Source organism: Pinus tabuliformis, chromosome 7 (assembly GCF_031772625.1).
Source record: "Pinus tabuliformis cultivar Carrire ecotype Pingquan chromosome 7, CPIR1, whole genome shotgun sequence".
Taxonomy (NCBI): Eukaryota; Viridiplantae; Streptophyta; class Pinopsida; order Pinales; family Pinaceae; genus Pinus; species Pinus tabuliformis.
This window is the reverse complement of record NC_142293.1, coordinates 242,216,075-242,243,414: the sequence shown is the minus strand read 5'-3', so window position 1 is coordinate 242,243,414 and position 27,340 is coordinate 242,216,075. Positions and strand designations below refer to the sequence as shown.

At 39.3% G+C, this 27,340-nt stretch overlaps 1 protein-coding gene across 2 annotated transcripts in view; it reads left to right on the top strand.

Annotated features, from left to right (window-relative positions):
* The window catches only part of LOC149246761 (UDP-N-acetylglucosamine diphosphorylase 2-like), an 82,699-nt gene that overhangs the window by 38,455 nt on the left and 16,904 nt on the right, over positions 1-27,340 (top strand). For both annotated transcript variants that reach the window (XR_016266554.1, XM_089458017.1), the window contains 4 exons: positions 10,918-10,957; positions 11,084-11,166; positions 11,259-11,336; positions 11,638-11,781. Coding sequence is in view for 1 of the 2 variants with exons in the window: in XM_089458017.1 (XP_089314143.1) it covers positions 10,918-10,957; positions 11,084-11,166; positions 11,259-11,336; positions 11,638-11,781 (345 nt within the window). In the remaining variant the exon portion in view is untranslated. The remainder of the gene's footprint in view (positions 1-10,917; positions 10,958-11,083; positions 11,167-11,258; positions 11,337-11,637; positions 11,782-27,340) is intronic.

Here is a 27,340-nt window from a genome sequence, read left to right as displayed (position 1 = left end):
TTTAAGGACTGTTTGGTGACTGTTTAGGGGCTATTACAATAGTCTAAGATGCCCTAACTAGTCACATTTAGGGACATCAGACTTGGAGGGCAGCGTGTGGAGGTGCGTTGGGTCATTGCTTTGACCAGTGCTTTCTCCTCTGCGCTGGCCCTTCTGGCTCTGTGTCAAGGCTGCGTGGGCCCAGACTGGCCCAGCATCAGCTCTCCCGGTTACTGCGTTGCCTTCACAGGATCTCTCCGCTTCTTCTGGCTGATCCGACAACAAGACTGGCTAACCCCGACTACTTTTGCGCTGTCCCTATGTCAACCTTTCAAGCTCCGCGTCAGCTCTTCTGCCCTCTGCGTAAGCTATCCCAGTTGTTTCGACAGTTTCGACTTCTGCGTGATACGTAGCTTTCTCCTCTGCATTGGCCCTTTTGGCTCTGTGTCAAGGCTGTGTGGGCCCAGACTGGCGCAACGTCAGCTCTCCCGGCTACTGCGCTGCCTCCACATGCTCTCTTTGCCTCTCTATCAGTATTCTTCAGAAAGTCCTCCTAGATTCTCACTGTCCCTTTGCTGCAGAATGATCACCTAGTTCGAATTTCTCAGTTTCATAGCCCCAGAAATCGAACTCTAGATCAATTTGTTCTCTCTGTGTGTGTTTCGAAAAGAACCCCAAGCCTCCAACTTATACTTTTCTTGTTGGGACTCCAATGATTGAGATTAAGTCTCTAAGCACGACTATGATTAAAACATGACTTGATCCGCCTTCTAGATCATTCTCACCCATATTTTGATTAATTCCGATTAATAATTTAATTTTCCTAAGTTTAGACTTAGGAACCCCTGTAAAAATATTAATTATTTTAATAAAATACAATCCGGGTGGAATTTCACCAAACGGTTTTTGGGTTGTTTAGAACTCATCTGCCTTAGCCTCTCCACCAAATTTCAAGGCTAGAGCACTTTCGATGCTACCAAAAACTAACACTTCCTCTTAGCGAGGAAAGTGCTCTAGCAACAATGTGCACTTGCATGCTGCTTTGTCTCTCAAGCACGTCCTTTCTGCACTGTTGCTGCCACCGACACTGTGCTGTTGCTACTACTGCACTGCTGCCCATGACACTACCATTGTCACTGCTGCATCTATACTACAACTCCCTCCCAAATGTTGCATCTGCTATGCTGCTAGCACTGCCACTGCTAACACTGCATTCATACTTCTTCCTTTTATTGTTGTCTGCAGGAATAACCACAATACTCTTGAAGTAGGCTTCGAGATGGTACTCCTCCATAACAACTAAGATTCTGGTCTTCCATATGACATAGTTGGAGGCTTTGTCCAACCTGTCCCGATCTCTGAGCCCATGATCTCACCCAACCGTCGAACTGACTCCTCTAGTCACTGCTTAGCACTGCTCAACTGTTCAACAAAGTGAGAAATTCAAGCAAAAAGTTCTTTGAGGAGAAAATTCCCCTTCTATGTGTCTTCGTTCTTTTCCAACGGATTTTTTCCCCGGCAGAAACTGTGCCGTTCAAGCACTGCGGTGAGGCTTTGCGTCACTCCCTCTGCCTCTGCAAACACACGATTCATAAATCATACCTCTCTGTTGTCTCTCTCAGAGAGAGATATCCTCAGATTTGCTTCTCGGCAAGGACTGTGCAATCCCTTCAAGGGGATTCAAATTGTTGCCAAGTGCAGCTTTCAGCCTCACTGCTCAGCACTGGATCTGCTGCTCTCCTTGTTTCAAAATCAATGCTCTGATACCATGTGAAAACTCCTACACTGAAGGAACCCCTACTGTAGCAAATTTGAATTTACTTCACCTACTTGATTTTTAACATACATTATCAAGTTATTCTTCTGAATATTGAAGCAAATTACTTCTACAACCTACACTAATTAAATATTTGATCTCATGAAACAAAAAACTGAGCAAATAACAAGATACATAGGACAGTTATTTTTGGACAAAATAGCCCCGAAAAAACCTAATGCGGGAAAACTAGTGCAACAACTTTGAGGGTTTATTATTATGCAGTAGAAATATTTGAATACAAATCTAGGATGCTCATCTAACAATCCTTTGCAGAGAAAATACTGGCGGAAAATTTGAGTGAGTTTTACCTCACTTCACCTGACAGATTCCGGTTGATCAGGCAACAAGACTGGCTAACCCCGACTACTTTTGCATTGGCCCTGCGTCAGCCTTTCAAGCTCTACGTCATCTCTTCTGCCCTTTGCGTCAGCTCTTCTGCCCTCTATGTCAGCGATCCTGACAGTTCCTGGTAGTTCTGGCTTCTGTGTGATAGGCAACTTTCTCCTCTGTGCTGGCCCTTCTGGCTTTGCATCAAGGTTGCGTGGGCCTAGACTGGCCCAACGTCAACTCTCTCGGCTACTGCACTGCCTCCACAGGCTCTCTCGGCCTCTCTGTCAGTATTCTCCGAAAAGTCCTCCCGGATTCTCACTACCCCTCTGCTACAGAATGATCACCTAGTTCGAATTTCTGAGCTTCCTAGCCCCAGAAATCAAACTCTAGATCAATTCGTTCTCTGTGTGTGTGTTTCCAAATAAACTTTATCCTCCATCTTATACTTTTCCTGATGAGACTTCAACGACTGAGATTAAGTCTCTAATCAACGGCTAAGATTAAAACATGACTTGATCTGCCTTCTAGATCATTCTCACTCATATTTTGATTAATACCCATTAATATTTTAATTTTCCTAAGTTTATACTTAGGAACCCCATTAAAAATATTAATTATTTTAATAAAATACAATTCGGCTGGAATTTCACCAAATAGTTTCTGGGTTCTTTAGAACTCATGTGCCTTAGCGGCTTAGCCTCTCCACCAAATTTCAAGGCTAGAGCACTTCCGATGCTACTTAAAACTAAGCAAATAACAAGATACATAGGACAGTTATTTTTGGACAAAATAGCCCCGAAAAAACCTAATGCGGGAAAACTGGTGCAACAGCTTTGAGGGTTTATTATTATGCAGTAGAAATATTTGAATACAAATCTAGGATGCTCATCTAACAATCCTTTACAGAGAAAATACTGGCGGAAAATTTCAGTGAGTTTTACCTCACTTCAACCGGCAGATTCCGGTTGATCAGGCAACAAGACTGGCTAACCCCGACTACTTTTGTGTTGGCCCTTCGTCAACCTTTGAAGCTCTGCGTCATCTCTTTTGCTCTTTGCGTCAGCTCTTCTGCCCTCTATGTTAGCGATCCCGATAGTTCCCGGCAGTTCCGACTTCTGTGTGAAAGGCAACTTTCTCCTTTGTGCTGGCCCTTCTGGCTTTGCATCAAGGTTGCGTGGGTCTAGATTGGCCCAACGTCAACTCTCTCGGCTACTGCGTTGCCTCCACAGGCTCTCTCGTTCTCTCTGTTAGTATTCTCCGGAAAGTCTTTCTCCCGGATTCTCACTGCCCCTCTGCTGCAGAATGATCACCTAGTTCGAATTTCTGAGCATCCTAGCCCCAGAAATCGAACTCTAGATCAATTCGTTCTCTCTATGTGTGTTTCCAAATAAACTTTAGCCTCCATCTTATACTTTTCTTGATGAGACTTCAATGACTGAGATTAAGTCTCTAATCAACGGCTAAGATTAAAACATGACTTGATCTGCCTTCTAGATCATTCTCACTCATATTTTGATTAATACCCTTTAATATTTTAATTTTCCTAAGTTTATACTTGGGAACCCCATTAAAAATATTAATTATTTTAATAAGATACAATCCGGCTGGAATTTCACCAAACAGTTTCTGGGTTCTTTAGAACTCATGTGCCTTAGCGGCTTAGCCTCTCCACCAAATTTCAAGGCTAGAGCACTTCCGATGCTACTTAAAACTAACACGAAGGAGCCCTTCTCTTCTTTATAAATAGAGGGTGATGTAGAGGCATTAACTCATCCATTTGGGGCAATGCATTCTTAAGAGGAGAGCTCGTTGGAGAGATTCTCTTGTGCCCTAGCCGCAACAAGGAGGAAGAAGGAACAACACGAAAGAAGGATTGTGTTAAGGGTCTGAGCTCACTGTTTTGGGGGTCCGAATTGTTGGTAGAGGGGCTGAGGTCCCTTGGAGGAAGGTCGAGTTTGTTGGGAGTATTGCGGATTTGTCTGAGGGCTAGAAGAAGGTTGTTTAAGGTGGGCTGTTGGAGGGCTGCATCCAAAACAGGCTTGCATTGAGTTGTTTAAGGGCTGCCAAATGCCCAGAAAAACAGCTCACGAGAAAGGCATTATTCCTTGCCTAGGCCGCAGTAATTTAAGTACTGTTTGGTGACTGTTTAGGGGCTATTACAATAGTCTAAGATGCCCTAACCAATCACAATTAGGGACAACAGACTTGGAGGGCAGCGCGTGGAGGTGCGTTGGGTCATTGCTTTGACCAGTGCTTGGATCAGATTGATGGGCAGCTTGTAGGAGACCTTAGGAGTTGTTTGGAGGAACCCACGTGGATTGTTGGGAGGCCTACCAAGCAGCCAAGGTGACAATTTGCACATCAGATTGGAAGGCAAGATGACAACAACAAGGAGTGTTGCAGATGTTCCCTTGGATGATGAGTTGATGGTGTCCTAGGTGAAGGACATATTGATGTGCCCGATTTGTGCAATAAGTCCTCTATTGCAGAAGCAAAGGGCAGATTGGTGGAGTTTGTGGACAACCATGTGTAAGGGTCTCCTAAGTGTGGGGATGCCTTAACTAGGAGCAGATGCTACAATGTGTACTTGGTCATTCGTGGACTGTTGGAGGGCAGTGTCAGAGTAGACCAAGTCTGGACGTGATTGGGCAGTTATGGTCTCTTGGAGGACAATGTGATAGTGTCCAAGTTGGAGCCCGATGTGCACCATCTTCATGGACCTGGGTGGTTACTAGAGTGGTTGAAGTTGAGCTCAAGATTTGATCAGCTCAAGGAGCGGTTGAGTAGCCCTAGCCTTGTGTGTGGAGAAGGACTTCTACAGTAGATGATGGGCAGTCCTCCTAGCCTGTGTTCATTGTGGGAGATGGACATCTTGCAGTGATAGGTGGCAGCCCTATGTGCCCTATGTTGGTCTTCATTGGAGCAACGCAGGAAGATCATTGTGGGCTGAAGTCCCTGAGTAGCTGAGGAGCAACAGTGGGCAGATTGAGAGTTGTTCACAAGTGGAACTGTGAACAACTAGACAGGAGTCTCGATGTGTTGATGCGTTGATGGACGAACGATCAACTAGTGAGCAGAATGGATAGTTGAGATTCAGTGGCCAGATGGACTTGGAGCATTGATAGAGACATAAGCTGCAGATCAGGAGCCACAAGATCGGGCAAGTACAGGGTACGACCGAGGGGAGCTGAGAGTCGACTTCATTGGCCAGATGGTCAGAGTATCTTGTTGAGGGCAGATTGGTCGTCGATGGACTAACACCAAGCCCTAGTTTGTATCTTGTACTAGTGGATGTATGAGGGCCATTATCCCTGGTACGGGAGCCCTACTCTGTTGTATTATATGTTGTTTAATACAACGAAGTTGGGTTGAAAACTGTAAAAAGTTGTTTATATTTTATGCATATGTGATTTACTGTTGTTTATATTCTGCTTTGCAAAGTAGTATTGTTGAGATTCTTGGTTTGGTAGCATAAGAGATTTTAAGATTCTATTCTAGACCCAAGGTTGTGGAAATTCAACACTTCTTACTTTCCTTGAACGTGCTTTTGACTACCCCATGACCTTCTACATCTAGTAGAGTAGACTTCAACGAGTTAGGTCTCTTTCTAGTTTCGGGGATGACCACCGGTTGCACTGCTTCACTGGGACCTTCATCTTCATGATATGATTCTCCTTCCTCCCTTGTACCTTCCTCTTCAAATATAGGAAGTTCTTCATAATTAGAGTCCACCGGGAGTACCTTTGATTTCTTGACTGCAATACTTTCATCAAATATACATCTCGACTAACTTCTATTTGGTGTCCTTTTATGTAGATCCTATATGCTTTTGAAGTATTACTGTAGCCAACAAATGTTCCTTTCATGCCTGAAGGATCCAATTTATTTCTCTTGTCTTTTGGTATATGAATATAGACAGGTTAACCAAAAATTCGGAGATGGTCCACACTTGTTTTCTTCCCACTGAATGCTTTTTTGGGAGTCATGTTATCTAGTGACCTGTGGGGACTTCAATTTTGTATGTAAACAACTATCTTAGTAGCTTCACCCCACATAAATTTTGGCAAATCTTGATCATGTAACATGGCTTTTAGACTTTTTTCAATGGATCGATTCTTTCATTCTGCAACTCCATTTTGTTCGGAATTATGTGGGACTATGAGCTCCCTCCTAATTCCAGACTCCTTATATAAGGCTATAGTTTCCTTTGATGTGTATTCTCCTCCATTATCAGACCTTAAAATCTTGATTCTCTTTTCTGTAAGGTTCTATACTTCAACTTTGAATTCTTGAAATTTGATAAATTCTTCATCCTTGGATTTCATCATATAAACCCAAGTTTTCCTTGAATGGTCATCAATGAATGTTACATAATATAGATGACCTCCAAGAGACTTTGTAGTCATAGGACCACAGATATCGAAATGAATGAGATCCATAATTTCTTTTGACCTTGAAGCTGCTTCCAAATGGTCTTTTGGTGTTTTTACTTAATGCACATCCCTTGCACACTCCTACATGATCTTCTTTTAGTTCGGGGATCCCATTCACTATTGAATTTAGGGTAGGTAAGATTTTGTAGTGAAGGCGATCAAATGTTCTATGCCAAAGTTCACATGGGCTCACTTCATTGTGAACAAAAGCTTGAGCGAGGGGAGTTAACAATCTGTAAAGTCTTCCTTCATGGATCCCAATCATCCTTGCATCTTCTATGGTCGAGTTTTTACCCCATACTACAACCTTTCCATCTATGAAAGCAATTCTATCTCACTTATCTTCTAGACATGAAATGGAAAGAAGATTCTTATGCAAACCTGGAACAAACAGGATATTGTTGAGATGAATATTTCCTCCATTCTCCAGCTCTAGCGAGGTAGATCCAATTCCTCTTACAGAGTAGATCTTCCTATAGTTTATTCAATTGACGAATTCCAAGACCTCTATACCAAGACCAATACCCTTCCAAGGCTAAGTTCGACCTCTCCAGATGATGTGCTTCCTTTGTCCAAGTCAAACCTAGTCAAATCTTTTCCAACAGCACAACTTCGACCCCCAACATCAGAATTTTGGCCTCTACTGCAGATCTGAAATTTTCGCCCCCTGCAGCTGCCACTGCATCCACATGTGTGAGTGAAATTTAGCCTTCCTAGGCCTCTTAACAACTTTGCTTGCCTTGCTTCCTTGTCTAGGGCTAGTAGGTGACCTATTAGGCCCTTCTTCCAAAAGTTTTGATCCTCTTCCAGCAGATAGAGAATTTCAACCTTGAAGCAGCAAAGCCTAGCCTTCCTTCTTTGCACGTGTGAGAGAGAATAAGCCCAAAAACTTCTTTTCTTTGTCCTCCTTCACTAGCCTTCTTGTGCTTCTCCTTTGCTTGTATGGGTGAGAAGTGAATGTATCCCAAGGAGGTTGAGTTCCTTACTTTATAATAATAGGCTTCTTAAGGTGGATGTGGCTTCTCAAATTGGGCTGACTTCTTAGCTACCAGGCCAACTTCGTCTTGAAGGGTATTTTGACACTTTTAATACAAAAATAATTCTTTTTACAAATTACAATGTGCCCGAAGGGGTCTTCAACTTATGACAATGACTCTTTTGACTTCTTGACCAAGGACAAACCCTAGAAGCACTCAATGGGTGCTTGACCTCTAAAATAAAAGACCTTGAGCATGAAACCTGTGCTCCAAAATAACAACAATAATTTCTCTTTCATTTTACAAAATACAAGAATCAGAAGTACATTTCATATATATGAAGACCGAACCTAGTTACTTATTTTTCAACAGGTAGTGCTTGCTTTGGCACACATGCCGAGGCAGTTGACATAATAAATGATTTCAAGAAAGTGCTTGCCCTCGTGTTAATTTGTTGGGTTCACTTTAGCCTTGTTCACACTAACATTTGCCACCTTGATGAGCTATTTAATTAATGTGGCACATATGTTGAGGAGTTTGCTTTGTTTACATCAGGAAATTTTTACATTCTGCATCAATTCTTATTGCTGTAATCTATTTTTCATAATCTGTTTTTGAGCATTCACTTCTCGTTTACATAAATTTTCTTACTCAATTCTAATGCAAATTTGAAATAATATTTCAGTAAGATGTCTCTAAAATTCAGATTTAAAAGAAGTCTATTAAATTTCAATCAAGAAATCATAAGAAGACTTGTATCCTGAGTTGGAACCTTCCCTTACAACTGCAAAAATACTTCAACAAGATTCTAAACACATACATTGGTCCAGTAAACCTCATAGATTCACATCAAACTACTTGGAGACAATCGTTTCCCATAGGGAAACCCCCTTGAGTTGGAGAGGAACCAACCTGAAGAGTGAAAAAGTGCTACTGTGGTGATAATCGTTAGCCTTTCGTAGTTACACAAACTAACACCTTATGCTTGGGACTTTCACACATTAGGGGTGCTAGATTTTGTGGTAACAGACACTAATTTCTACATCCCTTCATCACTCTTTTAACTCTAAAAATTAGAAAAATAACATTGTTTTACTAAAGCTACTCTTTATCATCTATTGTCTCATTGTTTAACTTTAATAATCCTACTCAGAGATACCCCCCTTGAGTTGGAACCTGGAGGAGAGCCGGCCTAAAGTGAAGAGGATAGTTTTCTGAGGTGACAGTGGTACCTGTCATAGTAGTTCCTGCTTAGGTTGCACCTGTTAGAATGATGAGTTTAGTGTAAGGCTTATTTGCTTTGTTGGTTTGGTTTGTTATCTAAGTAGATAAGTATCTTATGGAAGGTTTGAGTTTGTTAGGAGATCTCTTCTTTTGTTAGCTTGTGTTTTGATCTGGATTCGATTGTATGCTTTTCTTTGATCACAGATGTAATAGTATATATCAGCTTGAGTTGAATAAAATAGACAAGTTTTCTATGTGTGTTTCTTCTTCAGTTTGTAGACAGCATTCCTGTTCATTGTTTGTGAAATTATTTAATTGCTGGAGAATTGGGGAGGAAACCAAGCCAGAGGAATCTCCCGGAATTCCTTACAGCACCTTCTGGATTGGCGATTTTATAATGAAGCACAAGTTGGGAAGGTAACAATAACCATTGCCAAATTATCAACCTTTTTGAAGGGTGTTTTCCATGCTGTTTGGAACTTGTGATAGTTTTAGCTTGGGCGTGCAGATGTATTGATTTGAATGTCCTCAAGCACCCAATGAAGGTTGGAATCTGCATGTTTAGCATTTTTTTCCCTGGTTACTAGTACGTCTTACTAATTGACTTGGAGATGTGGCTTGTATTTACACTCTAGGCATTCTATAACATGGGTGCTTGAGAAGTGAGGGTGTTCATTTGAAGGCTTGATGTGCATTCCGTCGCAGCAACACATGACAATATAACCCATGCAAGTAGGCTGGTTCTTTGACACACTCTTATGGACTGTTATGAGAAGGGTTTGTATGTTAATAGTGTACCAAGACAAACACAAGTTCCACACAGTTGTGACTACTTTGAATTGTTGTTTTGAGAAACCTAGCAATAATAAATCAATGAATTATTGGGGTATCAAAACATTATATTCATGAAGATAAAAATGTTTCTGTCATCTCTTTGACATTAGATGGGCCACATGCAAAGGAGTGTTACATGCTACAAAATATAGATTACTTGTACTTGTTGAAAATTGTAGTGAGTGAAGGTCTTCTAGCTTGTGCCTTAGCTACACAGACCACGAGTTTGCCTTTCTCTTAGCATGGTTCGAAATCATGAGATAGACTTCAGTTCATGCATGGTGTTGGAGGATCAGTTACGTGGAGGCTTCTTCAGTTTAACTACAGGGTTGGGTGGCAGTTACGACTCACGTGTTCAGTTTAGGACAAGTTGGAACTTCAGTCTTTGATTGAAGGAAGGACGAGTTATGACTCTAGTGTTGATTGGAGGGAGGAGTTCACTCTTAGTTAACTTGCCAATTAACCACTCGGGTTCCAAATTTGTACTTGTTTAATTTAGCATGGATCGAATCTATAGAAGAAGGATGAAGGCACAAAGATTATTCATTGTTGTGTGCACAAGTTTTTGTGAGATCTCTTTGCTTGTGGTGTGCGTAGCCTTGAGGAGCAAGAGCACACGAGTTTGTTGAGGAGATTTGCACTACAAAATAGGAGGCCAAGTGCGCACAAAAATAGGAGCCTAGTGCGCTACAAAATAGGAGATTTTGTGCGCAAGGAAATAGGGTCAGGAAGTGCGCAAAGGATTAGGAGCTGGGATCAAGGGTTGGCAGGGCAAGTCCAGGCTAGATCAGCAGGAGAACAAGTGTGTTCTCAAAGTCACAAATTGCCTTGTAATTGATTCAATTACTCAAGATCAATAAAATACCACATCAAGGAGAAAGGTTTTTCCCTGTTGGGTTTCCTGAGAAAAATAAGTGTATCAATTTGTGTGATGTGTTTTTATCTATGTTTTTATTCTGCTGCTTATACGTTGTTAAGACAATTCTGTATCTTGGTGAAAGTAAACTAGTTTTAGTTTTCAGTTATTCATCTAAGTAGTTGCAGAATTTCATGGAAAATTAACTGTGCTTATGGTTGAAATAGTCTGGGATGAGTAGAGTAAATGTTTGTTAATGTCCAAGATATGGAGTTAAGTGGAATGCTGGTCGCTACAATATATTGAGATATGCAAACATTTGATGAAGAAGAGTTTCTTTTTGTAGCCTATTTTATCAATCTCTTGGTGATTCCACATTGAATAATGCATACGCGTTTCATGTTAGTTCAACTTAGTTTCATGTATCATATTAGCTTATTAAAAGAAAGTGTTCTGCAACTGTAGGTTGCAAGGGCTCCAGATGGGAATGGAGGTGTTTATTCAGGTGTGCTTATTGAAGAAAAAATCTATTATTATTTGTTGAGTTTAATTTTGATTTATAGAATTCTAAGTTCTAAAACTTTGTTGCATAACGGTGTTTGCTTATTTATATGTTGAATTGGTGTGTTAGCATTGAAATCCTCAAAATGCTTGGATGATATGGCAATGAAAGGGATCAAATATGTTGATTGCTATGGAGTTGACAATGCTTTGGTAAGATCCAATCGATGACAGCTGCGAATGTACATTATATAGCAGTATTCATGAAGGAAACTTGTTCTTATTGCTATATTTCATGAAATCAGGTCCGTGTTGCGGATCCAATTTTCCTAGGTTACTGTATTGATAAAGGTGTAGCTACTGCAGCCAAGGTTGTTCGTAAGGTATGTTTGTGAGCATGTTAACTAAACTCTGTTTCTTATGCTTATGTTTATGCTGGATCATCTCTCTCTGTCTCCCTCTCTCTCATATCTGACCATACTTATATAATTTCTCTCTTGTTTCCTTTTCCAGACTGATTATGATTCTAATATTTTACGGACTGAATCATTACAATATTTCTGGAATTCTGATCAGAAATATAGGATTAGGACTCCCTGATGTTTACATTAGCGATCCTTTTCAAAGCTGAATTTGTTGTTCATGTGCTATTTATTTGCTAATTTATCTTGTTGTGCAAAGCAGGCATATCCACAAGAGAAGGTTGGTGTGTTTGTCCAGCAGGGTAAAGGAGGATCTATCAGAGTAATAGAATACAGTGAGATGGATTCTTCCATGGCATATGCTATAAACCAGGAGACAGGGCGCCTTCGATTCAATTGGAGTAATGTATGTTTTGAAATGATATATGCATTGCTGATGCTGTAGAATATATGCTGACATTTTTCGCCTTGCTCTTAGAGTTGGAACATAGGATTGTATTCAATGATATACATATGCTTTGGAGGTCACTAGTATAGTTAATGGTGCTATTGTCTGTAATTTTGTGCTACAGTGTTCCACAAACTGTATTGGGAACATGAATGAGAACATTTTTATGGGATGCAATGAGAGTGCAATTTAGTGATTGAAGATATTGGACAATTAGGACATAGGGCTCAACCATTGGGATTGATATAACCCCCGGCACAAATGCGTCAAATACACTTGAGTGATTTCTGAAGACATGCTATGTACTCGTTGAAGTCAAATAGTGTATTCCACTCTCTGCACTGAGAGATAAGGTGAACAATAAGAGGGCAGACCACAATTAGAGGGTCCAGCAAGACCTTGCATTGTAGGTTTCTTGGTTGCATGCTGTGGCTTGAGCCTAGGTTCTTAAAGCTCTTTTGACCTATACTTCAGCTAATCCTTGTAGCATCTATCCAAAAGGATTTTGTGCTCGTAGCACCTTGACAAGGGGCCATATTTCAAATTGCATGTTTTTTTTCCCATATTTTTCCTACTAGAAGAGAGATTTAGAGAATAGGATTTCTGGTTTCTTCTGCTATAGTATCATTTATTGTGGCCATTTTCAGTACATTCATGATGACTTACGACCTTAGGCTATGCAAAGTAGGTTACCCCTCAAACCAAGTGGCAAAAAACCAAAATCACCAGGATATGCATCTGGTTATGGATCTGTTAAATTTTTGAAAAGCCAGGATTTGGATATGACAGGGAAACGACAGCACAAAATATAAATATATTTCTATAATTGAAAAACACACATATGAAGATCAGATTTAAGAATCAAAACCATTCATGAGTCACAACATTAAAACTATAAGTTATAGCCAAAATGAATGATGTCTTGGATATTAGCCATCAGTGGACCATAACTGATAACTGTCATTGATCACTTGTAAATCTGAAATGATATCTCATAGAAAAAATATAATACAAAAATGGGCGTCTCATCAGTGTAATGTTCCTAAAACTGGGACAGGCCAAGCCATGCACATGAAATTTAACCACACTGTTTCATTAGGCATGTTGTTGTTTCCTTCTTCACACAATGAGTGTAAAAGTTAATTTAAACTTGTCATATCGATAGATTTCAGAACATGTTCAAAGACAGAACTGGCTTAATTATGTTGCATGTCCTATCCTTAAGTAGTTCTAACATCAGACTACTAGCCATATCTTAACATGGTGAAACACTTGCAGCGGATGTTAATTTTTTCTCTTGGCAATCCTTTCTGCTCATAAACCTTTTCCATTTGTAGATTGTCCGCCTGTCACTTTGAAATGCCGCCTTTATAGAAATAAATGAAGAGTTTTTGTGGTTAAGGATTTGAAAAAAACTCTTGGGCATTTGGATGGGTATGGTATTTCTTTGGCGGCACTCAGAAAGGGTTTAATTCTAGAGAGAACAAAAGAAAACTGGGCCAAACATTCAGTTTAATTATAGGAAATTGGAGAAAAAAACGCTAACAACATAAGCAAACAGAGAACACAAACAAGATGAGAACATGGAATCTGAATTTATGAACCGGGAATATGCTCAAACAAAGAACAACAGACAATGGCCTTCCTGTAGCTTTCATGACCACTAAAGTTCTCGCCCTTTGTTGCTTCAAAGTTTGATTTCTAGTGCCAAGCTTCTTTTTCTTTCCAATTTCCAAGCAATCACAGAAATATGAACTTATCTTGTGTTTTTGAATGGGATGGATGACTATTCTTATAGACTAGGAATGGGGCTTATGGTTTTAGGCTTTTAGGGTTTCAATAACATCCGGGGTTTTTTTCCATTAAAAGAAATATGTTACCACTGGATCAGTGGTTAATCTTGTGTAGCCTTATGTTCTATCGACCATAGATTCGTCCAAAGGTGAAGCCTTTCTGATTATAATAGATATGATTAATACCAAGTAGCTGTTGATATTCTCTACTAGCTGGGTGGCCCATGTGACTAATGCAGATCCTACTATGAACTGTAAAATTCTTTCTTGACTGAACAGTCACACTCAATGCTCCAATCTATGGATAATTATGAAACAAATGCAAAATCAAGTAGCCACATAATCCTATTAGGATTTTTAGCAACATGGATCTCTTGTTTTCTATGGTTCAAAGACCCTAGCTTTGTAGTTTATTCTTATGTTCAATTGACATTTGAAGTCTTTGTATTAGTTCCAATAAATGGCCATACAGAGTCAAAGGGATTGCTAAATATATTAGAAACAATACATAGTGGGAGTGCAATTGCAACCCCTACAAAGAATGCCTAGCCTCAAAGGTCAAAGACCTAGAATCTAATTTCTATATTCTATGATGAAAAAAGGTATAAAGCTGGGAGTCCTACAAAAGAAAGGACCCCTCTCAACGAACTAAAAAATGAGAGAACTATCTCAGTTGAGGTGCTTGGAGATTGTGCTAATGGTTTGGAGGAGCCATTACCTTCAGATGATGACTAGGAGGAGTTGTAACCTTTAAATCTTTACTAGAAGTGGGTGGAACTCTCCTACCATTTGAGATTGAAGTGAAGAAAAATTACTAGTGGACAACTATCTGGACAAACTGGAAGATCTAGAAGCACCGAAGTCATGGGAACAACGTGCTTCCTAGAGGACGTTGTTGTTGATTGAGATCTAGATGAGTGTGAAGGAGGGTATCTACTGTGGATGGAAAAATTGCCCTGAGCTCAAACCTCACACTGTCACAATGGTCTCATCGGTGAAGGTCAGGGGTCTACCCTAGATATCATGGATCTAGGAGATGAGGTGTCACTGCTCTATGCCTCCCTCTTATGTTAGCTTTTAGGGTTACGCTTGTAGCTTTTACACATTGTTTGTGGTTGCTTCATGAGATTTGTGGTACATGGTACATGATTATCCCTTTGATGATTCATGATGGATTTACTCATTGGTGTCTTACTTTGGTTGCTTGACCTTTAGTTGGATGCTTGCATGATATTCTTCCTTAGGTATTGGAGATCTCCAGACAACTTGGCAACTTTTTACTTGTTGGCCACATGGAGGTTGTTTTTTTGGAAAATGCCTTGCATAAGAAGAGGAATATTTTGTATTCTAAAAGATGACATTGATCCGTTGATGATGTGAGGTAGCTTGGATGTTTGCATGAACACATGGAGTTGACTTGGGAACGCTTGAGTTGTGATACTTTTCTTGTCGTAGAAGTGAACTTAGTGGAGCACTAGGAGTGTTGGAGCCCTTGGAGGCTTGGAGGATGAGTGTTGGACAAATCTTGTTGAGTGCCATTGCCTTCGAGTCTTTACTTGTGTAAAACATCACCTTGGAGCTTGACATGTGTACCCTGGGAGTGTAGCGCTCCTCGTGTGAGCCTTCTTATGGCTTTGTAGGTTGCTTTTTAGGGTTTAGTCCTGATACCCACCATATTGCACGAGGATTGCACCTGTGATTTTGATCACATGTTTCAAGGATTTTTAGGTTGGCATCATGATCTTAGCCTTCCAAAGGTTGGGACGTTGGTGGAGGTTGTTTGTGGAATGGGATGAGAAGTGGGTTATGTGGTGGATTGTCATTGTTTGGTTCTTCATTGTGGCATATCTTGAGTGATGGAGCCATGAGGGTTAGAAGTCTAGGGTCTTGATGCTCCTTGGTTCTATGGTATATCATTGGTGGATGCATGGTATGAACCTATTTCATGGCAATGTTATAAGGGTGCGAAGCATGGTTCCCTTTGGTATTAACTTTGGTTTATGGTGGGTGTGCTAGGAGGCACCAATCCTATTCTCATGGTACAAAACAATATGTGGTTTGCTCCACATTGGTATGCATGTGAAATAAGATGATTATGTCCCTATTAACCACTTCACTTTTTCTCTGTCTTATTATACTATCATAAAATAACATGTATTCATTTAGACCTAAGCTTTATTTTCCCCATGTGTGTTAAAAGGGCACATGTTCATGCAAATTATATTATTATATCGAGGGGCTTTATCATATTTGTTAGGTTGCACAAGAAATTGAAAGATAAGCATGATTTACTTTATCATAAAATTGATACACATAATTACATTTTATGATTGTTGGATTCATATTCCAAGGTCCCTTGGACTCTCAACGATGGTTCACATTGGCAGCTATGCACTTTCAGATTTTAGCTCTCTTCTTGGACTCGCATACATCCTTTCAAATTAAGGGGGGGAATGTTGGAAATGTAATTCACAGGGTTTGTGTGAATTTGGATTATTCACTTGAGAAATGTATTTACGTGTATCATATGAATGAGAAATGTATCACACACTTATCTAATCTTCTTCATTTTCATGTGTGTGTCTAACAATATTATACTATGTGGTGGGTCCTTTTCACATACTTAAGTGTTGGGTACATCTGTGGATGCATTTTCTTATTGAGCCCCCCATAACTTGTTGATTTCTATACAATAACTTATGCCCTTTTCACCCACATGATTTTTAAAGGGAGTCACTCTCACATGCAATGGATGTATGATTATAGTATTATACTATATGTGGGCACCATATACTTAGTCCATGTGATGATGATTTGGATGTGATCCTTAATTTAGTAATGTTAAACTTATCATGGATCCGCTTCGTCATATGACACGTTGCTGCTTGTGTAGCACATTCAATGAATTGAAAGGAGGGGCCGTCACACATTATGTATCGAAGGGGGTGATTACATAAGGGTGCACTTGTTAATTAAAACATGTTATGGAGCTAGCATTGTGATGGGCCGTCTTTATACCATGTTGGGGTGCCATACACATGAACTCAATTTCACATATAGCTAGAGCTTTCCTACTTTATTATATGTAGTCATTTGTTGACTAATCAAGTATGATAAAAGAACTAACATCCTCATGTGTCTCATGTATTATGTAAACATCGTTCATATGGCTTGAATGGGCCCATCATATTACCCATGCGATGGCACAAATGATGAATTGTGGCATTGGATTACTATACATTGCTTGTGTCACTTGCATTCCATAAGTGAGCTGTATTCTCATTTGGAGCATGGAGTGGCATCACGTTCACACATGTTTATCATCTATGTTGCACATGTTCGCGAACTCGGGGGTGGGGTTCTCGAACTCGTCCTTGGTTCTCATCCCCAAGTACTAGATTCAAGTACGGGTGCTTTTGAGAAGAATCCATAAAACCAGGTTCTCCATTAAAAATTTTTGGGTTCTTTTGTCTTGACGGGTACAAAGAACCTTGATGATGGTTACTTGGAACCCCAAAATCGGGTTCTTTGGGGTTCATTTTAGTTTTTATTTTTAAAATTTTAATTAATTTAATGTGCTTCCCCTAATATTCTAGGTAGCTAGTTCTTCATCTTGGGAAAGGAATTGGAGTACTTTCATCTTGCGAAAGGAATTGGAGTACTTATGCCTTTATCCATTTAGTAAAGAGAAATAGGTTGGGCTCAAAGAAGGCATAGAACTTAGTGTACATTCATAGCACACTTTGTCTCATATCTCGAAAAGACACTGAGTACAAGGAGGGTCCTTTCAGGAGATGGGACCAATACACAGATGATGCTATGTGTGTGGACGAGGAGATACAACCAGATGGCCTTATTGAGCTACCTCTAGTTGCTATGGATGAGCAGGAGCCTCAAGATGCGAGTGATTCCTACCTAGAGAGCATGCTAATTGAAGATATGAGTGATGTTGATGACATGGCTTGAGGAAGCCATTGTTCACTATTAACTATTTTTATTTTAGTATTTTAAAATTTCCTAGTTCTTGTTCGGAGATACCTTAAGGAAAATTTTGAATGTAGTATGACAATGGACATATATCATGATTCTCATTAATATGTAAGCTCCAATTTGCACTTGATATCAAACTAGAAATTTTGAAATTTCATTATGAATGTTGAATGTTCAATGATGTGCATGTTTAAATATGTAAAGTTTAAATCATAAATATTTTAGTTTTCTTGTTTAAAGTTGAAAAATATACAAATTCATATATATTATAATTTATAAAATATAATATTTATATTTACATATATATATATATATATATAAATTATAATATACCCCCGACAAACCCATGCACCTTGTTTCAAACCCACGTTTCCTGGCAACATAGTTTATCATGAAGGGTCACATATCAAAGCTAATGGAATACATTAAAAAGTTGAGACTTTCCAACGCTTTCTAGAATAAAGGAAATACTATTGTTTATTGTAAGAGGTTGAGCTAGTGACTAAATATAAAGAGCATCTCCCTCACTTCTTTTCGGCATGGTTGGATTTGGGGGAACTCTCTCCCTTGGAGCTTAATGCAATATTTCTTAGATGTGCTTGGAGGCTCTAGAACTATCGTGTGGGTGAGGTTGTCTTTCACATTTTTATTGCTGTTTCCATTTTGCTAGAATGGCTTTTGAGATGTGCTCAAGGAATAAGAAGTTGGTATACTCCTCCCACCTTCATTTTACATGTGCTCAAGTAGTAAGAACTTTGTATATTTCTTCCATCTTCATTTTAGGTTATCAATGGAATTTTGTGCATGATTGTACTTCCTTTTCTATTTATGGATATTTGCACATTAACATAACTTCTGATCGCTGTAACCTCCTTGAGTGTGGGATGTTATATACATACATAACAAAACTAGGTTTATTTGTGCAATATAGGACAACAGAGAAGAGTGCAATCAGCTTTTATTTTTCAGCCATATTGTACTCTTTCCACCTTCAGGACAGCCTCCCATTTGAGCCCTTGTTATGACCCCATTTTCCCAATGGATTAGGCATTAATCTTCGATCCTACTGTCCACTTTATTTTCTACAACCTTTATAACCTATTTTGCAGGAATTTACTTTCTTAGCTACCTTTGCCCTTCATTTCCCTAGAATTCCAACAATCCTAATTAGGGAAGCCTCCCTTGAGCCGAAGGAAAGCCAACCTAAAGAGTAGATGAGTGTTGGTGAGTTCACAATGGCCAACATCCTAGTTACACCAGTCTATCATTTGAGTGCTTTGGACATTTTACAATTTTAGGATGACAGATTGAGCGGTAACAAAGCCCACATATGCATTATTGGCTTCCCTTATCTCTCATATATATAGAGGAAGGAGAGAATCCTTCCATCATTCTCATATTAATCATGAATCATATCTTGTGTTAGAGATGTGAGGAGAAGAGCACATTTCTCTCTCTCTCTCTCTCTCTCTCAATTCTTCATCTTTGTTCTTTTTCTTTCTTTTTTTAGAGGCACTAGGGTTTCTTGGAGATTTTCGAGCATCTTGAATACTAGGGTTAGGGTTTCATCCCTTGAAGATAATGGAGCTAGGGTTTTGTGATTAGACCTTAGGGGACTTGTTGAAGAGTGGAGAAGAGGAAACATCTTGCCTAGGACTTGCTGATGTGATGCTTGCTTGTTGGAGCTTCTTGACATTGGCTAGGGTTTTCTTGGTTTTCAATAGCTAGGTTTTTTGGAGAGCAAGCTGATTGTATGAGCCTTGGGATGGGGCTGCAGTATGTGTTGCTGCTTATATCCATAGTTGGGCTAACGTGGAATAAATATTAATCCACTTGGTGTGGTCTTGGGGCAAGTCTCGAGTTGTCACTCAATTCTCAAACCTCCAAAGGAAGATGCTCAAGCACTTGCAAGGTATATGAAAGGGGAAGTAAGGGCCCAAAGAATTCTCATAGAATCCATCAAGGATCCCCTCATTCCATATGTATCAAAATTAGAAACCTCAAAAGAAATATATGACAAACTTGTAGAATTGTTCTCTGCAAACACTGCAAGAGATGTAATCTCGTTAAGGCAAAAACTCTACAAGATGAAGATATCAAAAGAAGAAGGAATAGTCTCATACTTTATGAGGATCTTGGATATCTGAAATAAGATATCAACTACAAGAATTGGGGGAGATAATGTCTGACAAAGAGATGACTACCATATTGCCCAATGCACTACCGGAAGAATGGGGCAACTTCGCATAAAGTATTTATGGGAAGAAGGAAGCTACTCCATTCAATGATCTATGGTCACTATGCAAAATTGAAGAAACTAGGTTGAAGGCAAAATCTGATGTAGGATCAATTGAACAAACTCAAACATATGCTACTATGGCAAAAAGAAAAGGGAAGTTTGGAAAATTTGGTCCTTAGAAAAGAAAGAAGAATTTGGCAAAGGTTCATTGCTACGAATGTTAAGAATATGGCCACTACAAGAGAGATTGTCCTAAACTCAAGAAGGACAACAACAAAAGAGGAAGGGAAGAAGCCCATATCACTGAAGAAGTGGAAGAAGCCCATATCACTGAAGAAGTGGAAGAAGCTGAAAATAAGAAATCCATTGAGGAAGTTCTCTACTATGATTGAGATAGTCTTCCTCAACTAGTTCTTTTCAAGTTTTCTAATGTAAAGTATAACTATCATGGTAGGAATCATTAGAAGCATGATAAGATGCATCATGTTAGCAGATGGCATCATAGAAGCATACGATTGAAAGAAAGAGCTCGTGACATCATAAAAAAGAAGCATGAAAGATGACTTAAATAGAAGTCTATGGTTGTTATCTATAGAAGGGTGTAGCTCTTGGTAACCTCATTAGAAGCATAAGTAGCACTTTTGAGAAAAAGGAGCATTTTTAGGATGAGGATGATCAAGATCCTCTGTTGGAATCTTCATTGGAAGGTTCACCTATTGGAAGAAGCAAGTGTCTCGCTAGGAATTCCAACTTGTATGAGATTCATGGGATGATGGTATGATGTCAAAAGAAGTGAAGCAGGTCAAGGGATTGAAATTATTTCAATCAAGGACACTGCCGAAGGAAGTCTAGATGACCAAAAGAAAGAGATGAGGTATGTATGCTTGTACTTGATAAAATAGAGTGATGTCATATGGTTGCAGATATCATGAATGAGGGCTCTACCTTAAGAGCATGATCAAAATAAAGGATCTCCTCCTATGAAAGGATGCATGAAGACATGGTTCACACATTAGATGAAATCAACATAATATGACCTCATATGAAATATGAGGTGGTTGACAAAGTTGAAAGAACTATGAAAGGAAGAGATCATGAAAAATGCAACTATGGAGAAGGCAATCAACATCCAAGGACTAGAAGATTTGACTATGATATCTCCATGGGAAAGATATAAAGATCCTGATAAAGTATGAAAAAGAAAGATACCTTTGACGTTGTGCATCTTTTTGGAGATGTGTTAGTATATATGCAGGATGTTGAAGCAAACAAGGAGATGTCATAATGAAAGAACATCACAAAGGTATTTTTGATTTAATGTTCATTTTCTATTTTTGAACAATATCTGGATGAGCTAATGTAGGGCTACCAAAGGAAGAGATGTAGAAGTCATCTACAATTGACACTCATGTGGTAGGATGAAAGATCCGGAATGAAACATGTTGCGAAGAAGGTAGCAAGGTATGAAGGAAAGGCCATATATGGACTAATGGATCACTTTCCAATGAAAGAAAGGATGACATGACTAACATAATTCATGAATGGAAGGCAATGGATGGTCGATGCCCTACAAAGAAGTCCCAAAAAGATGAAGATTCCTGAATAAAGAAAAAGTAGTTCATGACATTGAAAGGAGGAGCTCTTCAAGCAGCTAATTGTCCCATGATCTCCACCTAAAGAGTTGTTGGAAGCAACTCCCTGGTCAAGAGGGAGCTTGGGTACATTCTTTTTATAGGAATGGGTACATTTCGTCATTGGAATGGGCATATCCTTCCTAATTGAGAGGGAGAGATAGACACATCATTCTTGTCTTCACCTGGGAAGATAGAATGGAGGATTGGGTAAGTATCTGGTATCCAATAGTCTTTGAGGATGTGGTAGGGCATCCAAGATAAGAGTAGTTGTAGAGGACCAAAATTCTTTGAGGACTGGGAATCCAAGATAAGAATAGTCCTGGTGGAACATACTATGAGAGAACCTGGGTGGGGTATGTTCCAAGAGAGACAATAATGAGGGTGTCTATAAATCATTGGTCTCACTAACATTGTGCTCTGATCTTGTGGAGAGACAGAGTTGTTAGTCAAGGCCTTGCTATGTGACAATGCTGGATGATATGATGCTATACAAATGGGTTACCAATTTGACTCTTCTTATGAGAATTCTTCAGATTGAGAGTGTCCAAGTACCTTGTATGGATTATGAATACCTCCTAGTTAAGAGGGAGTGTTGAAATATGTAACTAGGTTTGGTCTTCATAATGGCGTATGTAATGTTGATTTTATGTATTCAATGAAAAGAGAAAGATAAATTTATTTATTCTTATTGTTCTAGAGTGATGTTCTTATTAACTAGGTTCCAAGGGTCTGAGTTTGTTACATAAGTTCATCATGCTAGTGTCATTTCACACAATTCCTCCATTGGGGTACAAAATTTGCATAAAAGAGAGAGAATACAGCGAGAGAAAGGCAAAATTGCCCTGATGTCCTCTGAACTTCAAAAATTTGATTGGTGCTTTGTTCATTGGGAAATAGGGTCTTCGTTCCCTCCTATGTACATCTGAGCAGGTAACAATATGTACATGAAATTTATCTTTATCTGTATATGTGTGTGAAGTTTTCAGCTGTCCAATATTTGTATTTTGCAGATTTGATTTTCAGCCTTTTATTTCTGCATGGTTTGGTAATTTCCAGCACTTATGCCTTGCTGATTTGACGTAAGTTTAGTTTGAAATTGTCAATTGGTTTGACAATAGTCTTGAAAAGGATAGGGTGGATTTACCACTGTAAATACTAACGTTATAAAGTGAATTTCAGTTTATGCAGGATAAGATTGCCCTAGAGGGCCGAAACTTGTTGGCGCATATTTGATATCGTTCCTCTTGGATTGCCTTGTGAAGAGGTGATACATGTTTGCTATTGCTACTGTTCTATCATATTTCATAACAGTCCTAAGGCTAAAAATTCACAAGTTTAAGATCCAGTAAACTTATAGGAAAGAGGTGAAATTTCTGAAGCTGCATTAAAGCTTGAGTCTCAAAAATTTCTACATCTTGGGCTTCTGTTTGTGAGCACTAAGATGGAGGTGATCATCTTGGTAATGTTTGGTGGCGCAGGTGGTTTGAGCATAGATAATTGAATCATAAGCCTTCCTCATGTATAAAGCCAAACACTGTTGATCTAAATAGTTAAGGAAGATAGAGAGGGAGTCATGGGACTCTTTGACCTTATAATAGAGGGGGCATTGAAAAATGAAACGTTTCTTTGTGTCGATCTCTTGTAGGTGGTAGACTCAAGAAGCCTTGCTAACATGGGTTATGGTGCTTAGCTTGCACCCAAAGCTAATGAAAACTAACCCGGAATTGGTTGAGAGGGATCTTACGGGTGTGCATTAGTGGTGAAGTGTTAGTCTAGTTTAACAATGGGCCATCTCTCATCTCCATGAAATGCTTTGCATAGAAGGCCTTCTTGGGTTTGATGCTGTGGGATGGATCCACCTAGGTGACTTGAATGTGTTGTTTGTAAATATCCTACCTAATGATCCTATTCAACTCCTTGCTTGATAGGAGAATGGCTAAGGGATCTAGGATGCATTTTCATGGGGGAAGCCTACCACTACTTGTAAAAGGCATGTAACCTCAACAAACCAACAATCGACTTGCCTGGAGGACCAGTTGAGGAAATGTCAATGTCATTTGAGGAGCAGTAAGCAAGGTAAAGATATCAATCCTTACTGACGACCAAATCAATGAAGTTTCAAAGCAGTGTGACCAATCCAAAATGGCCTTGATTTGGAAGGGGTGACCTGCAAACTTAGATTGAGTAATGTGTCGAGGCACAATCCTCTTGCATTGGATGTTGTAGTGGAGCAAGAGAACTTGGACCATCTCCATCTTGGTCCAGTCCTCCTCTAATAGACCTATTCCATAAACCTTGAAGTCGTACAAAACTATGGGCTTGATAATGTTGTCTACAAGCTCCATAATGGATGAAATATTTTGAAAGTGTTGAAAACACTTTCTCTAGAAGGGATAGGGAACTATATATCTTGTTATCCCAAGTTCGAGAGCCTACTTAAGCAAAAGCAGGGCTTGAAGAATTGAACATTTTGGTAAGTCTAAGTAATGGTGATCTCAATCTCCTCTCTTTGACAATAGAAATAGAAATTAGATGGGACACTCTTCAAGCCATAGAAGATTATAACCTCAGGTTTACAAAGGTTGATTGCCAACTATCAAAGATCACAAAACCTTGATAAGGCATCTTGTTATCAGCGGAGAAAGGATTCCAACTCAGCTATGTATATTCTGAACAGTGTGGGTGAGAGAAGGCACCCTTGCTTCACTCCATTGGTACTCTTGATAAAATTTGACAATCCTTGTATTCTGTGGAGTTGGCCCAAAATGGACTCATAGAAATGCATAATAGTAGTGATTTGCAATTGTATCATCTTTATCTATCTTGCTTGCTACTAGATATCAACCATATTTCAAATATAGTGATCATCCTTCATGGCACTTGAAGTTGAGTTACAACAAAGGGAAACCACCATTCAACAATAAAAGACATGCCATCTCTTGCATGCTTTATCTTGTGCTTATACTAAAAAATATGGAAATGCTAGGGAGTCATGATTGACTCTTATATGTTGTTCGAGCCTGTCTCTCCAAATCTCAAAATAAAGGTGTGTATTATAAAGAATTGGATTACCTTAAAAGAATCACATCAACCTCTAAATATCTTTCTCCTAGATAATAATTCCTAAAACCTTTCATTTTTAACTCCTATATCTCTAAAAGCAGCTTCATTAGCCATCTTAGTAGAAATGTCTCTATAAGTGGCATACATAAATCATTCTTTCTTTTTTCTTTTTGAGGAAAACCTTTGACAATCCCTCCCACTTCCCCAGAATATCTAGATGGATGGTAGTTACATAAATCATTCTTGTTTCTTTTTTCTTTATGAGGAAAACCTTTTACGATCCCTCCCACTTCCCTAGAATATCTAGATGGAAGGCAGTGCAATTGCCATCCACAATAGTGGTAGGTAACCTTGTGTTAAAATTTTCAAACCCAACATTCGGTATTCAGTTCCCAACATTTAATTACTGAAGGAATACACTGCCAAATTCCTAACACAAAATATAGTGGAAGAAAAAATGATATTCGATTTGAACCACACATACATAAATAGATTTATGCTCAATCACCAGTTATTCATTAATAAATTAATCATAAAACTTACTTGGGCTCTCGTACTAGGGATAATGGCCTAGCTGAGAAAATACAATACTGATCACCAACCTCATTGCACTCTCTCGAACCCAACACACGCTCACTGAGAAGCCTCTCTCAATCTTGTGCTACTGTTATGTCTTAGCACCTCACATTAGGCTCAATTTATAACTTTCCTAAGCTAAGATTGACGACCAAAATTAGCTCGTCAAGTTAATTGAAGATAAGTGACATTACTTTAGTTAACTATCCTATCTTTAGCTTTCTCTACTTTAACTCAAGTACAAGTCATAAATTTAGCTTGCCTTACATGCACATCTCATGCATGTCACACACAACACATCAACATGTGTGCAACTCACTTGCACACTCTGCATGTCGAATGCAAGCTCCTAACGAGGCAAATCAAGGTCCTTCTAGTCAAGACACAAGACTAGAAGTACCTTTCGAGCTACAAAGCTCAACACTCCCTCTTAGCGAGGGAGGTACTTCTGGAAGAACCTCCTCCACTTGAATCTGTCTCCAAGCCCATCTCAGTATTTGTAGCTGCTCCCTCTAACATTAAAGCCGGTCTTGCTACCTGATCTGAAACCTGAGCTAAGAACCTATCACATCCAACTATGCTCTTAGGATACTAGCTAAGGTTCCTGACAGCACTTGAAGAATCACTCTTACTCGTCACCTGCTCGCTTTGAGAAATTAACACTATTCCTGTATCCAAGATCCCCTTGTATATACCCACATCCTGTCCCAACAACTAGTCTATCTTGGAAGCTCCAACCCCATCCCCTGCACACAACTCTTGCTCACGAATGGACTAACAACGACTGTCTGTTTTGTGCCCTTTCTATCTTTGTTTCTGTGGTTGCTTTGCCAATCGGCCCTCCACTAATGCAATTGTTATTTCTTGGTTGGCCGCTTCTCGTGCATACCTTTTCGGCTGTTCACTGTAGGTATATACTCAACGGCCAATCCCTGGACCCCTGTCGACTTGGTTCACTATCAGCCTGGTTTCTCACGCCTACGACCCAACTCCACAACTTGCTCGACACCTTGTCGTTGGTCCCTTGTCTCGCAGGCAGTGGTGGTTGGATGATTCTCTGCGCGTGTCGACTGAACTGCCTCTCGTTGTGGGTGGTGTGACTGTGGTTGTGCTGATTGCCTTGTCGGTTGGTGGCTCGACCGATGACCACCACCCAAATGCCAAAGTTTATATATTTATTTATTTATTGTTAAAAAATGGCCTTTCATAAGAAAAAAATAGCCGTAAACGGAATTCCTTGGCCCGAAAAAAAATTCTCGTCGCAATTTTTTTCTCCCTTTTTAATTTATTTGTACAGTTCGTATGATCCTGGCTAACCTAGCTCTGACTATTTGACACGAATCTAACACCTACAATTCTGAGATCAATTCGGAGTTTAGGCACTGATACCATGTTATAATTTTAAAATCCAACACCCGATATTCGATTCCTAGCAATTAATTACTGAACGAATACACGACCAAATTCCGAACACATAAAATATAGCAGAGGCAAAAATAATACTTGATTTGAATCATGCGCACATAAACAAATTTCTGCCCAATCACCAGTGCTTCATGAATAAATTAATCACAGAACTTACTTGGCCTCCCGTACTTGATAATGGACTAGCTGAACCCTGATAAAATACAATATTGATCACCAACCTCACTACATTCTTGAACCCAACACACGTTCACTAAGATAGTAAGAAGCTTCTCTCAATCTTGTGCTACTATTGTGCCTTAGCATCTCACATTAGGCTCAATTTATAACTTTCCTAAGCTAAGATTGACGGCCAAAATTAGCACTTCAAGTTAACTAAAGATAAGTGACATTGCTTTAGTTAACTATCCTATCTTTAGCTTTCTTTACTTTAACTCAAGTACAAGTCATAAATTTAGCTTGCCTTGCACATCTCATGCGTGTCACATGCAACACATCAACATGCGTGCCATTGCACACTGCATGTCGAATGCAAGCTCCTAAGGAGGCAAATCATGGTCCTAGTCAAGACAGAAGACTATAAGTACTTTCTGAGCTACAAAACACAACACCTTGAGGACTATGTCTGGATTTGAACCTTATGACTTATGGCTTCCCCATTGGCAACATGCCTTGTGTTGGTTGTTTGATTGATTGAGCTAACCCTTGAAACTAATCATATTTGTTTCTATGTTATTAGAGTATTTAAAAAGTAGTCTTGAAATAGTAAGTTCTTTGAATCAATGAATAGTACCAAT